At 31.4% G+C, this 16,980-nt stretch overlaps 1 protein-coding gene across 1 annotated transcript in view; it reads left to right on the top strand.

The window, feature by feature from the left end:
* prom (prominin) overlaps positions 1-16,980 on the top strand; it is a 614,595-nt gene that overhangs the window by 88,285 nt on the left and 509,330 nt on the right. Inside the window, exon 3 of the mRNA XM_072540698.1 lies at positions 11,486-11,739. Within this exon, the coding sequence (XP_072396799.1) occupies positions 11,486-11,739 (254 nt within the window). The remainder of the gene's footprint in view (positions 1-11,485; positions 11,740-16,980) is intronic.

Raw genomic sequence — 16,980 nt, 5'->3', positions numbered from 1 at the left:
AGTGATCTCAGTTTGGGAACCAAGATGCGGATAGTGAGGTGCTACGTTCTTCCAGTGTTACTATATGAAGTTGAAGCCTGGACACTGACGCAAGCCACTGAAAAACGAATCGAAGCCTTCGAGGTGTGGATATACAGAAGGATACTAAAAATATCTTATGTGGACCATGTCACCAACGTTGAGGTCCTACAGCGCACGACAAAAGAAAAAGAAGTGCTTAATTTAATTAAACAACGTAAGCTTGAGTACCTCGGCCACGTGATGCGGAACGAAGAAAAATATCGAATTCTTCAACTGGTTATGCACGGTAAAGTATTTGGCAGAAGAGGACCGGAACGCCGTGGTATCTCGTGGTTGAAAAATCTCCGACAATGGTTTGGGATGACCTCAGCGGAGTTGTTTCGCAGAGCAGTCAACAAAACCATGATAGCCTTGATGATCGCCAACATCCGGACCGGATAAGGCACTAAAGAAGAAGAAGAAAAAAGATTAAATCAGACTTTTTAAAACTCTCTAGAATATAAACCAAGGAAGTATTGACGAAAATAGGGTCAAATCCTATTTTTTTTGTAAAAATAAATAGTACTACCCTTACTATTTCTACCTTAAGAGTACTTTATTTAATCATTAGTAATGTAAATTAAAAGTTTGGAACAATTTAAAATAAATAATTAAAAAAAAAAATTGTGGTTACAGAGACAAATTTTTTGTTATTTTTACTATATTTGATTCAAAATAAGTAAAAATCTATCGAAAATACTTAAAATTTACAAGGAACCTAAGTTCCTGTAGCTGGCCTAATCCTTTATAAAAGATATATAATTAAAATACCCAATCGGAATACATCACAAAACTCTGCAGGAGACAGCGTTCCCCAGAGATCTTACCACTAAACCCAATTACGTTTCACTTCCATACCATCACGAGAGTCTTTCTGAAGATATTCGAAATATCATCAAACGTTCGGTTGAAAACATCCACGTTTCTTTTAAAGTACCCAATAATTTGGGTCAGTGTATATCTAATTCCAAAGAACCCATCAATTATATGAACCGTAGTGAAAATGTTGAGATTGTGATGTTGAGAAATGTTGAGAAAACATCCACGTTTCTTTTAAGGTGCCCAATAATTTAGGTAAGTGTATATCTAATTCCAAAGACCCCATCAATTATATGAACCGTAGTGAAAATGTTGAGATTGTGATGCCACCTACATAGGAAGAACATGTAGATCATTGTCTTTACGCTATCTAGAGCACACAAAAAGAGAAAATACTTCCACCTTCTCTCAACATCTAACAAAACATAACCACACCCTCATTAACCCAGAAGACGTATCACTTATTCATAATATCCCCCAAAAAAACTTTCTCAAACTAGACTTATATAAAGATCGAAATTTACTTCTAATTACAATAATCATTCTTTTTGTCACTTACTCATCTTTCCTAGTCCACTACAAACCTCTTTTTCAATATATCTTACTTTCCATGTTTCCCCACTTCATTCTAGGAATCTAACCTTCAAGTCTGATCCCTATGTCTAATATTCTCTATGCTCCTTTTCGACACAACTAAATTTAGAGCAGATTATTTTACTTTCTCCTCTTAAACCATTCACAATCATACATCTTCACCTTTATATCCACATATCCAGATAATTTTATGATCAATCTAAAGTCTAGCCACACATTTAAATCTTCCGTTATCAATCCTAACTCTGTCTGAAAGGTAATCGTGTGAGTACAGATGAGTTTGGGAACACTGATGGATCAAGTATAGAAATTTTCCGCCTGATTATGTCGCTACCACGATTTAAATTTCTCCTTCGGTGTATGCAATTCGATGACAAAGCAACTCGTGAAAACCAACTAAAAGAAGACAAGTTGGCTCCTATACGAAGTTTTTTCGACACTTTTTTAACTCATTGTAGAAGTGGATACAGTCTTTCCGAATGTCACCATCGATAAGATGTTACCAGAATTTAGGCGTAAGTGTCGATTTCGTCACTATATCCCATAAAAACCGAACAAGTACGGCATACAAATTTTTGCACTCTCTGATGCTAAAATGTTTTATAGGTACGGCTAATTTAGAGGTATATGTTGGCCAACAACCTGAAGGACGTTTTCAAGTTAGTAACAGACCTAGTGATGTTGTTCAACGGCTATGTGAACCTATTTATGATTCAGACCGGAATCTAACAATTGATAACTGGTTTACAAGTATCGAGTTGGTGAACAAGTTATATGAGAAGAAAATTACAGTAGTGGGAACCATTAGGAAGAATAAAAGAAAATTGCCGTTTGAATTCATAAAACCAAAGCATCCTATAAATTTAAGTATATTTGGTTTTAATCAACATATTACACTAGTTTCTCATATTCCTAAAACAAATAAAAATGTATTGCTTGTATCCTCACTACATCATGATGATGCAATTGATTATAGTAGAGGTAATCAAGATAAACCAGAAATTATCGCCTTATACAATTCAACAAAAATAGGAGTCGACATGATAGACCAGCTCAGTGTTAACTAAAACTGTTCAAGAAGCACAAAGCGTTGGCCAATGGTTATATTCTATGCCATATTAAATATATCTGGCATTAATTCAATGGTTATCTTCAATGCAAACGATAAGAATGAGAAAAACGTAAAACGACGTGATTTTCTAAGAAACCTTGCAAATGAGGTTATATGTATAGCCCTATTTAAAAAGTTGAGTTGCTACTACAAATCTGTCAGTTATTAATTATATTATATATATATATATATATATATATATATATATATATATATATATATATATATATATATATATATATATATCTATATATAGGGTTTTTATCGCGGTTCTCAAAGAATTAGTTTGTAAGCACTTTTTGAAATTATCTTTATTATATCTATTATGAAACACACATATATATCTAACATAACCAATGTAAAATTTAAAATAAACTATCTTTAAATTAAAATTCTTATGAAACTAATTAAATTCTATAGACAATGTAAAATTTAAACAAACTATCTTTAAAATTGAAATAATTATGACACTAACTAAATTATATTAACAAAATTGTGTACCTTTCTTTCACTGAATGCCTAAATGAAAATGTTCTCCAAAATAAAGATTTTAATCACCACTCAATGTCTTCGTTCTCAGCCTCGGTTATCCTTGTTTTTGTGAAATTACTTTTTTCAATTATCAGCTTCCACCAATTTAAATATGTTTCTCCTTAACAGCATTTATATTTATTCTTCTTTTCAATATACCAATATCCAATCACCAAATATATTATATAATTTAGTTTTCAATTAATACTTTCTTCCATTATCCAATTACCATTTTTACATAACATAATTTTTAATCTTCAATAATATTATCTTTATACTGTTTATTAATCTTCATTGAACTTATTATATTGAACATCTGGACCTTGTGACTGACTATCTTGAACTTACTGAACAATTGACTTCACTAAATGTGTCTATCTTCTAACTAACTTTCTTACTAACTGACTGGCCTCATAGTAACTGTAACTGTCACTGCACTCTGAATCCAAATCACCGGGTATTTATATCTTTTTCCATGTTCCAGAATTATCTGGCAAGAAATCCTATTAGAATTGTTCCATTTCCTCAATATGAATGTTCTCGAAACAGTATAAGTTCGATTATGTCCATAGACATAACCATATTCGAGAACTTTCTACCGTAAACAAAGGTTAAATTCTGTATTCTAGAGAATTCCTTTCTTTTCTATCGAGAATTTTGTTGACATTTAGGCTTTTCAAATCAGAATATACACTTAAATCAGTAACTATATATAAATTAAACATTTTAAACTAACATATTATTATAACCCCACTTTAGATTCCTAATTATCATTTAAAATGTCACTTTCAGAGTATGTATATCTCTCTGTCACTTAAATGTATAGTTGGTTGCCTATGCACATGGCTCACTTAAATATATTTACAATATTATAATTATTAAAATAAAACTTTATTACACTTATTATATGCTAATTTCTTAAGAATACCCTCATATAAATAATTTTTATATAATTCTCTTGTATACAACTTATTAAAATAACCAAATACTTTTAATATCTAATATTATCTAGTATATAACTTATAAATTAATTTTTTAAACACCATTTTTCTTTCTCCTATATTCATATCATTTCAATATATATATATATATATATATATATATATATATATATATATATATATATATATATATATATATATATATATATATATATATATATATATATGTTATATATCAGATTTTTATTAAAACCGATTTTAGAAACTCACGACAAATCAATTACGACCGTTCTAAAAATATCACCAACGTTTTCAGTTATGACTGGAATTTTAACATTGAACTGAATGTGACATTTTCACTTGAACGAATCCTAGATGAAATCTTTCGCTTAATAAAGAAAGAAATTCGGGAAAATGGGCACATAGCAAAATCAAAAGATACAAAAAGACTTTATTGTAGAAATTTATTAAATATTCCAGAAGTACTTTGCCAGAAGGAAAATTGTAAGCTTCATTTTACATTTTTATTAAAAGAAAAACAAACGTTTTATAAAACTCATAAATATTCATTTCGAAAACGTAGCTGCTATTAAATTTCTTTTTTTTTTAATGCACATAATAAAAAAGAAAATAAACTTCCGTGAGATTTATTCCATATAGAAAAAGTCCCTTGACGAGAAAGAAATCTAGAATGATCGAAATCATAGGTGTGAAATATCAGTAAATGTAAATAAACACAAGAAATTGACAGTTTAAGAACAGCTGTATTTTGAAAGTATAATTGTCATTATAATAAGTATTGTAGACAAATTGATCTTTAAATAAATTAATTTGAAAGAAGTGTAAAAATATTTGTAGGCAACTATGTTAAATTCTTCGTATTGGGTAATTAACGTCTAAAGGTCGATTCAAACACATCAGTCACGTCTCGTCACAGTCCCGGCGCCGAACCGAACAATCCGTCATACAAAATATTCTTTATTAGAAATAAATATGCCGCCGGCATTCACATTCATCAGTTGACGAACAGCTTTCCAGCAATCAGGTTTCGACACGTCTATCGCCCGGCCGATTTTATAATCTCAGCGACGAATTTTTTGGTTTTGCCGGGAACATGACGGGCGGTACAAGTGAACAAAATAAAATTATTCACGAATAGAATGTGTGAGAAAATATAATGTTTTATACGATTTGTTGCATGCAAAATACATGGACATTAATTTTAAAAATAATATTTGGCAGGAAATAATAATAATATTTATTCATTCTTCATCCGAGAAACTTTCCATCTTTTCAACAGATTGGTCGCCGAAGACTGATGCATTTCGGGTGTGTGCGAATAGACGAACGAATAGTTCTGTGACCAGACGGGACCGGTTCGGTGCCGGGACTGTGACGGGACTGATGTGTATGAATCGACCTTAAACGTTGAACATAACCATGTTACACTCCCACACAGGTACAATTTCCACACTCCGGATTGGCTACAGAAGAATTATCAACAAACAACGAAAATTAAATCATAGTTGTACTGAAATTAGAAATAACTGTTTCTTTATATTGTTCTGAAGTTATTTTCTTAAGGCATCTTATGCAAATTTACTATTTTAATTGGAAAAACACCTGAATATTGGTTAGAAATTAAATTTTATTGACGTTTCGACTTCAACTTCGGAATATTTTGATAATAATTTTCGAAGTGGAAGAACAAGCGTCAAATACATTTAATTTCGAACTCATATTGAGGCTTATTTCCCACTAAAATAGTAAATTTACCACAAGATTACTTTGTAACTGATATTTCCTCCCTGTATAGAAATTGCTTACAAAATCAGCTTCAAACAAAATCTCAATTGGTGCTGTCTGTCCGACATCGCTGAGCAAAATTCCCTAATTCGCAAATAAATAATAGAAAATAACTTTCAATTGCACGAAAAATTATTATAGCCTCTATAGTTTCTGGTATCACCTTTCCTAATAGTTGTGGAGATATTTTACAGCTGAACTTCAGATCCTTAAATGTCTTTCCAGTGGCCAGAAAGCGTAAGGTTGCTACAAGGAGTTGTTCAGTACTGATACATTCACGCATGACGGTATCTTTTTTGGAAATGAGTAGACCATTTTTTCCAGCAACAGCGAAAAAGTGAAGTTGTCCATTCTGAGGTAGTTCTTGTAATCATCCTCTTCAATGACATTGAGCAATTTTGTGTCACAATAGTTCTCACGATCGACAAATAATTTCTTCATCCAACATTTTTTCTTCTTTTTTCAAATGATAAGGATAACAAGCACAATGCTGCCATTTTTCTCCTCCTAATTATATTTTGCGTAGTATTTACTTGATACATTTTTTGGGTTAGCGATGTACACCGTCGTGAAAACAAACTAGAACTAAAGTTGGACCGCTAGTTGGATAGCAAGTCGGAGCATGAGTGGAGACGAATATCCAACTAGTAGTCCTACTAAGTGGGACCGCAAGTCGGAACATGAATGCCCAGCGCTGTTATTACGTATTGCAGTATTGTTTTATATGTGATTCATGCTGGGTCAAAAGACAAATTAAAAATCTCTCATGGGCTTGTAGTTTAATAGTTTCAGCTCCGTCGTTCTCTGACTCTGTATTACCAAGAAATTGAATGTTAGAATTCAACTTTTTTATGTAATTTGTATTAAAAATTATTTTCAATCAACTCATAAATATTATACAACTGCATCATCTTAATTTTTATATATTTGGGAATGAAAACTACTTATAGTTTTTTTTTTTTGTTTCTTTCAAGAGAAATAAAAAAGGCATATAAATCATATATCTAATTTAAATAACAAAAGTACTTCCGTGTTAAAAGCCATTATACAGGGTAGTCCTTAAGTGATTGTACAAAAAGAAATAGAAGATTCTACACTTTAAAATATTACGATTTAAGCCAAATTGCGTTAATAATATGTTGATATTAGGAAAGATACAGGGTGTTAAAGTGCAAATTTAAAATTTTATTTTTCGCTATAACTTTGATGTTTGTAAACATTCATGTATAAAAATTTACAACTGGGTGCTTTTAAATATGAGAAATTATAATTTGTTGTACACTTTAATGTAGCTAACAGAGGTCTCCACATATGCCACATATGTGGCATAAATTTGCACTTTTTTGCTCTTTATGTTACCTGTATTTGTAACAAAAAATATTAAAGATGCATTATTTTAACAAAAAAAGGTATACCTGTTAATAACTTCAAAACTTAACAGTTTTCGAGATAATCGCATTTTATAAATCAGCTAAATAATTCTGATTTAAGGCAATTACCCCAGGCAACCAAGAAATAATAAGACAAAAACGTTATTTCTTCTAAATTTTGGTATAAAATAGCTTTTTTTTCTTAAAGTGCCCTCTCCTCAATGGAGGTTGGCTACTACAATTTTAAACTCTTCTCTATCTTCAGCTGTTCTTATTAGCTGTTCAAAATTTAGCCCTGTCCATTGTCGGATGTTTCTGAGCCACGATAGCCTTTTCCTTCCTAGGCCTCTCTTTCCCTCGATTTTTCCTTTCACTATAAGTTGGGCATATTGGTACTTATTATTTCTCAGTATGTGGCCTAGGTATGATGTTTTTCTAACTTTTACTGTGTTAAAAAATTCTCTTTCCTTGCCTATTCTATGCAGCACTTCTTCGTTTGAGGTATGCGATGTCCATGAAATTTTGAGTATTCTCCGGTAGATCCACATTTCAAAGGCCTCCAATTTATTTACGGTTGATGTTTTAAGGGTCCACGTTTCAACTGCATATAGAAGAGTCGACCAGTCGAAACGTAGTCGAATTTCGAGTTTTATTCGAGAATCACAAAGCAGTTTTTTTATTTTTTCGAAAGATTTTCTGGCCTGTTCTATTCTCGATCTTATTTCTAGATCAGGATTTAGGCTGCTATCGATCCAACATCCCAGGTACTTAAATCTATTGACCTGTTCTAAAATGTGCCCATTTATTGTGCAAGGTTGAGGTATGTTTTGGTTTTTTCGGATTGACATCACTTTGGTTTTTTTAATGTTTATTTTCATACCAAATTGCTCACAGGTCGAGTTGGTCTCTTTTTCTTCGGTTATTTTTTTTTTCGAATTATTCTATTTAGTCTTTTGTATTCTCCGTCCTTGTCATTTTTTCCTTTATATTCTCTTCGTTTGTTCATTAATTGTAAAATCTCTTCTGTCATCCATTCCTGTTTGTTATTTCTAGGTGTTACTTTTAGATGTTTTTCCAATACATTGTTCATTTGTTCTTTAGTAGTTTTCCACAGAACGTTTATGTCATCGTACTCGCTAATTATATTGTGGTCGATATTTCCTAAATTTTTTTTTAATTCTTTATTTACTATCTGATGTATGGTGTCGTTTTTCAATAATTGGATGTCTAATAGTTGGTGTTGAGGTTTTTGTTTCTTTATTAGGTTCCATCTTGCGCGAACTTTTGCAACAGGATTATGATCGGAATTGATGTCAGTTACAGGATATGTTTTTGCACTGATGATTTCATTGTGATATCTTTTGTGTCTATCTCAAGTGTACAATCTGCGAGGGTGTAATTTAAACCATGTATTTGTCGCTACCATGTTGTGTTGTTGGCAGAATTCGGTCATTCTCTCTCCCCTGTCGTTCCTTGCTCCAAGTCCGAAGTCTCCGATCAATCCAGAAACTTTTCCTCTACCTAACTTAGCATTAAAGTCACCTAAGATAAATGTTAGGTCTTGTTTTTTGGTCATCTTTATAAGTTTTTCTACGTCAGCATACCACGCTTCTAGCTCTTCTATGGGTTTATCGGCCGTAGGGGCATAAGTTTGAATGATGTTAATATTTACTGGCTTTCCGGATAGTTGAATAAGAAGACATCGGTCCGAAAATGGCACAAAGTTTGTGACGGTATAAATACCTTTAACTAAAGTTAATAGTTAACGAAATGTTAAATAAAATAAATATATCAGCAGGATAGTTGATAATAGGATTTAACAAAATTACAGAATAATAGGATCTTACATCAAACATTTTACGTTTTATGTTCAATTAAAGCCATAATCAAAATATTTTGTTTACAAACCAAATTAAGAAATACTTAAACTAAATGAAATAAGTTTTTGTCAAAGTAAGTGTTCGATATGTCCACCATTTTCTTTAATTCATTTGTCAATATATTCCATAAAAGATCGTCTCATATTAAATAGCATCATTGGTTCTAAAGAAACTGCTGCAGTAATAATTTCTTCCCACAGTTGGTTGCGAATATTAATGGGATTCTTATAGAGACGTTGTCTTAATGCGCCCCATAGACCAAAATCAAACGGAGTAAATTCTGGGCTACCGGGTGGCTATAATGTATGATGGATAAATATATTCTTTTGGATACATATCCAAATCTTATGGTGTATTATTAAACTACATCTTATTTATCGCAGAGGTTAAATAATGTATTAAAATGTGATGTATCTAGTTCATTGGTTACTTGGATGCACACGGAATAACCTATCGATGACATTACTTATTTATATGATTACGTTACAGCTTACGAGTAACCATAATTACATCTCGAACAAATGGACTATTATCTTATATACTAAAACGCTAAGCCCTTTTCTTGTCCACCACTTTACTCAAAAACCATATTAGATAATTAAAATATTTTTTCGGAATATTATTAGTATTACGTATGAGATTGTCAAGATATACTTTTGGTACAAAAATTCACTTCCGGTTTTGAGATGACCGGAAGTTAAAATTTACTTTAAGTTTTAGACCCCACAATGTATATATGGATCGAAAGGTCTCGTCGAGACGAATCTAAATATGTACTTCCGGTTGCGATCCGACACCGGAAGTGACCCAAAACGCGCATAAAACGTCAAGATAGAGCAAATCTGACACCGGATTCGTGATCAGCATGCAAAATTAACTGCTAAATGATATCCATGTCGACATTTGATGAACTGAAAATTGCATTCCGGTTTTGAGGTCGACTTCCGGTTTCGTTTTTATTAGTAAAATTATAGTTTTTAAGTTATTGATAAAAATATGTTTACTTAATTTTTCTCGCAAAATAAAAATTTCATTTAAAAAACTGTCGAGTTGGTCCGCTAGTGATTTACTAACTAACTAATATTATGTTGAACTAAATTGCCTGTGTGTTTACTATATTTATAATAATATCGGCTATTAGGCCAACGATGAGGTTTTTGTAAAAATGCTGAGTCTTTAAGGTTAGATTTGTAGCAAAAGTATTATGAAGCAAGACACATATGTGTTATTCAATACCTATGCTCTAGATTCTAATTGTCCTAATACAAATGGGCAAACAATTTACACATTGAATAATAAGTATTCTTTTGGGATTTTTAATGAATTAAATAATTATATCAATATCTCACCACACTGCCAAGCAATATGACTACCACGACCACTACAACGTTCAGAAAAGTTATATTTAAGTATACTCTCACTGCCCTCTCTAGAATGTGGTAGTGTACCATCTTGCATAAATCACATATTTTGAGTTCTCAGCATTTTTCAATAAAGAAAAAGTCATAAAACGCTAGTATAGAAACTTAAGAAGCGATAGAAAAGGAAAATTGTAAACATGATGATGGCCAACGTCTGAACACGGACACGGCAACTAAAGAAGAAGATGAAGAATATTTTCTCCAGTAAGATATTTAGCAGCCATAACAAAGCATGTTGTGATATTAAATTGTCATCTTTAAGTTGTTTTAATAACAATAAACTATGAGTTATGCTTATCTACAGGTATTCAGCGCTTTACAGCACAAATATCACAACTAAGAATTATTATGCAGCTGACTTATAAAATGCGATTTTCTGAAAAATGGTTTAATTTTGAGGTTTATAACAAGTATACCTTTTCTTTGTAAAAATAATGTATCTTTAATATTTTTTAACACAGATATAGATAACTTAAGGAGCAAAAAAGTTAAGCGCAAATTTATGCAACACATGTGGCATATGTGGCACCCTCTATCAGCTACAGTAAAGTATGTATTTAATTATAATTTATCTTACTCAAAAGCATCCAATTTTAAATTTGTCTCCAAAATATTTACGAACGTAAAAGTTATAGCGAAAAATAAAATGTTAAATTTCCACTTTAACACCCTGTATCTTTTGTAATATCAACATTTTATTAAAGCAACTTGGCTTAAGTCGTAATATTTTAAAGTACAGAATCTACTGTTTCTGTTTATACAATTACTTAAGGACCACCATGTATATTAGTTAAATCACAATAACAATATTGAGTTTTAACGTTTATTTTATTTTCGTATTATTTTCATTATATCTTTAACCTATCTAGTACTTTTGTCAAATTACTTTTCAAATAGTTATTATCAATAATATGCAAATGTTCTTTTAAAAAATACATTTATTTTATTTCAGTCTCTCAATTTCGACACCTCTAAAATTGGCAGAATCAACAGTTACAAAAATAAAAAATCCGCAAGCCGACGACGGGAAAATCAAACATAAAAATATCACGACGTCCTCTACTCGAAATTCAGGAATGCCGTTCCTTGAAATCCCCAAAGGAGACGATATGCGCATTCAAGAATTAAAACTGGATGAAGAGTACTTGATATTCGGAGCGTTCTCCACTCTAATGGGATTTTTACAACCGACTGGATTTCCATCAGGTGAGACCGTAGAATAAAGTTGATATAGTTATTTTTTGTTGTTACTCGTTAAGAAGTTTGGTTTTTTTTTAATGGGAATAAGTAAATATTGTTAAAGATATATATGAATGAGCTAAATTTTTCCAAAAAGCGCTTGCAAATAAAAAACAAATGGGAAAGAGATGTCCTTCAAATTAAAAAAAACTAAAATACCGCCGAGAACAAGCTTAAAAGAATATATAAAGTAGAGTTATATATATATATATATATATATATATATATATATATATATATATATATATATATATATATATATATATATATAAGAAAAAGGTTAATGCAAGTTAATAGTAAAATAAAGGTAAAAGATATCGGCATAGCTCGGAACAAAATAGAAAATATATAATAAAATATGTGTATAAGATGGAAGGCAACCGTATATACGTATTTCTGAATTTCGACCAAAAAATAATTTATAAATATGTTCGAATTATCGGGTAAAGTGGTCTGTAATGAAAATCTTTCTTTTTTCTATGATACTCAATATTTCGCTATTTATTTAATAGCTTCCTCAGGAAAAAACTAAAACAATCTAAACATTACAAAAAATGGCGTACAAATACATTTTAAAACACACAGAAATTAAAAGATTTCGCAAATAAGAACTGACATTGAAGTATTTGAAATATTAAATGTCAAGATTAAATTGTCTTAAGTACGTTCGTTACAGCTATACGATAAAAAAATAAAATTATTTCAAATGTAAAAATAAAAATAATAATAAAAGAAACGTTAGAAGAATGATATTTCTTTGATGAATTATTAAGGTGAGTTGTTATTAAGATGAATGTTGGCTATTTTTAATATTTATAAATTTTGTTTAATATATTACAATATATGTTACTTACATATTAGTATAGCTAAATATAATACCATGAACAGCAAACAACTATTTTCAAAAATCAAAGACCCAGTACCAACCTTATATAAAAGTAATGTCGTTTATGAAATACCGTGTTTAGGATGTCAAAATAGCTACATTGGTCAAACATCACAATGGCTAAAACAACACATCACACAACATAAAAGTGATTGCCGCTTGGGAAAAATACTTGCGCAGTGGTTGAGCACTATGAAAATACTGGTCATATGCTAGACTATAACAAAGCTCACATTTTGGCACATACTGATAACTACAAAAGTAGATTATTTCTTGAGATGTATTACATTAACAAAAATAAAAACACTTTAAATTATAAAACGGACACTGGACAGTTATTGTCAGTGTTTTATTATCAGAAATAACTCATCAAATTAGGACAGATAAGCAGAGGAAATTTAGATGGTTTGGCTGGTCGAAGCCCTCTACAAAGCACCTAGAGAGCAGATATGGGTTAATTCTTGTGAAGATTCAAACCTTCCTATAGTGACACTTTCTTCTTCTACAATATATACACAATTTATATATAAGTTTTTACACTCACTTACTTAAACGTAGAAATCTGTTCTCAATACTTTTTACGAGTTCTAAATAGGTACCTACAAGAGAACGTTAAAAATAAACTACCATAAAAATGAATAAGTATGTATTAAGAAAACGTAAAATTTTATTACCAGTAAAAATTGATTTATTTGAAAATCCATGTTGATAAGAGTTCATTTATTTTTTCTGTTCTGTATCGTAAAATCACTAGTTTTCATTATTAATTTGAGCTCAATTTTCATGAGAAATAATAAAAGTTTCCTACTAACGTCGGTTTCCCATAAAAATGAAATTCAGCACATCATTTAATAATAAACAACTCTTAGAAAGTGAACGTCTCTTAAGTCGGCGAAAATTGATATAAAATACTGTTCCAGCTTTCTCATGAAAGGAAATTGTCCCTTTCTCGAAAATGTATGAGCGAGAGATTTTATTAAATGTATTCCTGAAAGTAGGAATTCCTGAAAATATGGGTCACATCCAAATCCAATTTTAGGCATTTTTCAATTACAACAAAATAAATTTGTTGCTGATATATTAAAAGATGTTTTTTTAAGGACGGAGTGAGCTTAAAATTGTATATACGAATATAAATTGTATGCACGCAATCTACAGTAAATTTGACAATATTATTTTGTGAATTACCTTTTTTCAATGACTATTTATTGTCTATATACCTACGTTTTACAATCGGTGTAATTTAATTGTCAGATTTTTGATATTGTCAAAAGTATAATTAATATTTAGTTAAAAAAAATTTAATAACTTTTTTTTCATAGCTAATGATAAAGTGTTGCTATAACAACTGTTTTGAGTAGATAAGGTATCGCTTTAACCGCAAGGGTAGATAAAGTGACACTTTAACAGCAAGAGTAGATAAAATGTTTTAACTTTTTTTTATTTAATAAAATTTACAAATTCAAACACTGAAATTTTACAATTAACATTATTAGAAATATCTATTTTTGGAGCATCACAACTTGTACTCGTTTGCTTAAACACTTGATTCGAGGTACTGGATTGATTTTCTGGTCCGCCAAGTATACACTTAGATACAGCTTACTACTACATCTTATTGCTTATTGACTCTTCAATGTACGATTCAGCAACAGATGACGATTTCCATCCCCCTAAACGTTTAACTTTTAGTAGATCAGCTCCAAAATTTGCGAACATAGTAGCTGAAGAACGACGGAAACAATGCCCTCTGTACATTTCTGAATTTGCAAGTTTCAAAAAATCTGCAATCTTCTTGGGGATATTATATATAGTGTTAACCCCACCGGTTGAGTAGAGCACTCTTGCTGTCGGTAATTTACAAAAAACTTACTGTGAGGTACGCTTTTGGGGCGCACGGCAATATACTTTCTCATAATTTCCAAGAAACTCAGTCTATTTTTCTTGTCAGTAATACAAAACGACCTTTCCTGCTTGGTTTTAGTATCAGATAATGAAACGATTATCACCGATTTTCTGTCGTCCACGTTAAACACTTCTAACTTGTACAATAATTCATCAGATCTAGTTGCTCCATGCACACCAAAAAAAGCAATAACCTTCATCAACAAATAGAGGTCATCAGGAGCTTCTGTCAGAAATTTAATAATGTCATCTGACTCCAGGATTTTAGACCTCCACTCAGGTTTTCTAGTAAGGTTGTTAACTTGCTGCATTTAGAAATGTCACAATTTTCATTGTCACAGTTTCACCAACAACGTACGCTTTAGCATCGAATAATACGACCATAATGACGACGGCATCGCTTTCTTCGACTTTCAGAAAAATACGCCAGAAGTATTTTTTTACTTACGCCATTGATATTCTTAACGCTTTTCCACTTTTTAAAAGACTGGTATTCTTTCTCATACATCATCCTAGATTTTTGTGGCAACAATGAACTTTCTGCTTCCAACGCTGCATTTTCTACATCTGATGGCAGATTTTCCTTTTCTTGTGTCAATTCTTTTCCGTCCATTTCGTATTTATTCACTTTGTACACAAAACGCAACAATATTCTCCGCAAAAACCAAAACGTAACATTTGTTTGACATTTCTTGACAGAGTAATTCATATCCCTAGCAACGGAGCAACACAATTGCGATTTTTGTGCTAAAAATTACAATTTTCTTTGAAATTCTATTTTTCACCTGAACTTGAAGTCTTGCTATAGAAAAAAATGTTGTGTTGCACACGACGATAAAATCGCATTATCTTCTCGAGCGTAATTAGCGCTAAAAAACGCTCTCGAAGATAAAGTACAATTTTATCGTCTTGTACAATAAATAACTATTAATAATTATGCTGATGAGGTACAGCTACGGTCACTATTATTATAAATAGTTTAAATCTTAATTTTTACATTGTAATACTGTACAATAGTAGTGTCGTATGGATTTGCTAAATATCAAAGTGTCAAAAATTTCAGGCGTATTGAAAAATAAAATAAAAAGCTATTAAACGCGTCCAAAACACCTAGAACGCATTTGAATCACGTGCAACAAACAAGAGCAACTGCCGAACTAGCAAAAAATTGTTTCTACAATATCCATTTTGTTACTTTTTGTAAAGTAGATTTATTTTATTTTGGTTTTTTAATATTAATATTTACCTATTCTGTCCGGGTCCGCCACTGATAAAGTCACTTTAACTGCGGATGTGCGTTTTAGCCAGGTAAAAATTTTAAAAACTCAGCTACTAGATATGCGAGGGTATAAACTATTCAATGACCGCAGCTGTACATGCTCTAAAGCTCTTGGTACATGAAGATAGTTTGAGATTAAACCTTTTAACAGATTTGTTCCACACTATCAATAGTACTGGAAAAATACCTTTAGATTGGCTAAAATTAACTTCCGTCCTCTTACACAAAAACGCTTCTTCTTCTTTTAGTGCCGACTTCACTAATAAAGGTTGACTATAACGATTGCAAATTTATCTCTATTTGCTGGTGTTCTTAAAAGTGCTGTGTGTTCAGTTCAACCCGCTCCAGTCGCGAATGTTTTTTATCCAGAATATTTGTCGTCTACCAGGACCCCTTTTTCTTCGATTTTGCCCTTTATTATCAGCTGCAATAACTAGTACTTCTCATTTCTAAGTATTTGCCCCAAATATGCTGTCTTTCTATTGTTAATGTTGGTCAAAACTTTTCTGTCTCTTCCCGTTTTGTGCAAAACTATATCATTTGTAATATGATTGGTCCATGATATTTTCAAAATTCTTCTAAAAATCCACATCTTAAAAGCTTCCAGCTTTCTCATTAAGTCAACATTAATAGTCCAAGCTTCAGTACCATAAAGAAGAATAGATTGGATATAACATTTTACCATCCGACATTGCATTTGCAGATTGAGTCTTTGGTTGAGAAAACTCCTCATTGTCAAAAAGGCTGCTCTTGATTGCTCTATTTTTGATCGAATTTCCGATTTTTAATTTAGATGTTTAGTAATCCAGAGTTCTGAGTATTTCATTTTGTCATTATCATCATATAACGGGGGTCCTACGGCGATTGCCGCTTCCCGCATTTCAGCCTCCATCTTTTCCTATCTCTCCAATCTCCCTCTTCTAAGCCTCTAGATTGCATTGTTTTTGTAATTTCTCTTCTCCAGGAATTTGGTGGTCTTCCCCTTTTCCTTCTTTCTTGCGGAACATACATTAAGGCTTTCTTTGGCCACCGCTCCTCCTCCATTCTCATCACGTGACCATACCATTGTAATTGCCTTCCTTGTATTCTATCTGAAAGAGTATCTCTAATTCCTGCACGGTTTCGTATTTCCTCATTC

The sequence above is a fragment of the Diabrotica undecimpunctata genome, chromosome 8, assembly GCF_040954645.1.
Source record: "Diabrotica undecimpunctata isolate CICGRU chromosome 8, icDiaUnde3, whole genome shotgun sequence".
NCBI lineage: Eukaryota > Metazoa > Arthropoda > Insecta > Coleoptera > Chrysomelidae > Diabrotica > Diabrotica undecimpunctata.
Note: the sequence above shows the minus strand (reverse complement) of the source record. Positions and strands in the feature narration are given on the sequence as shown.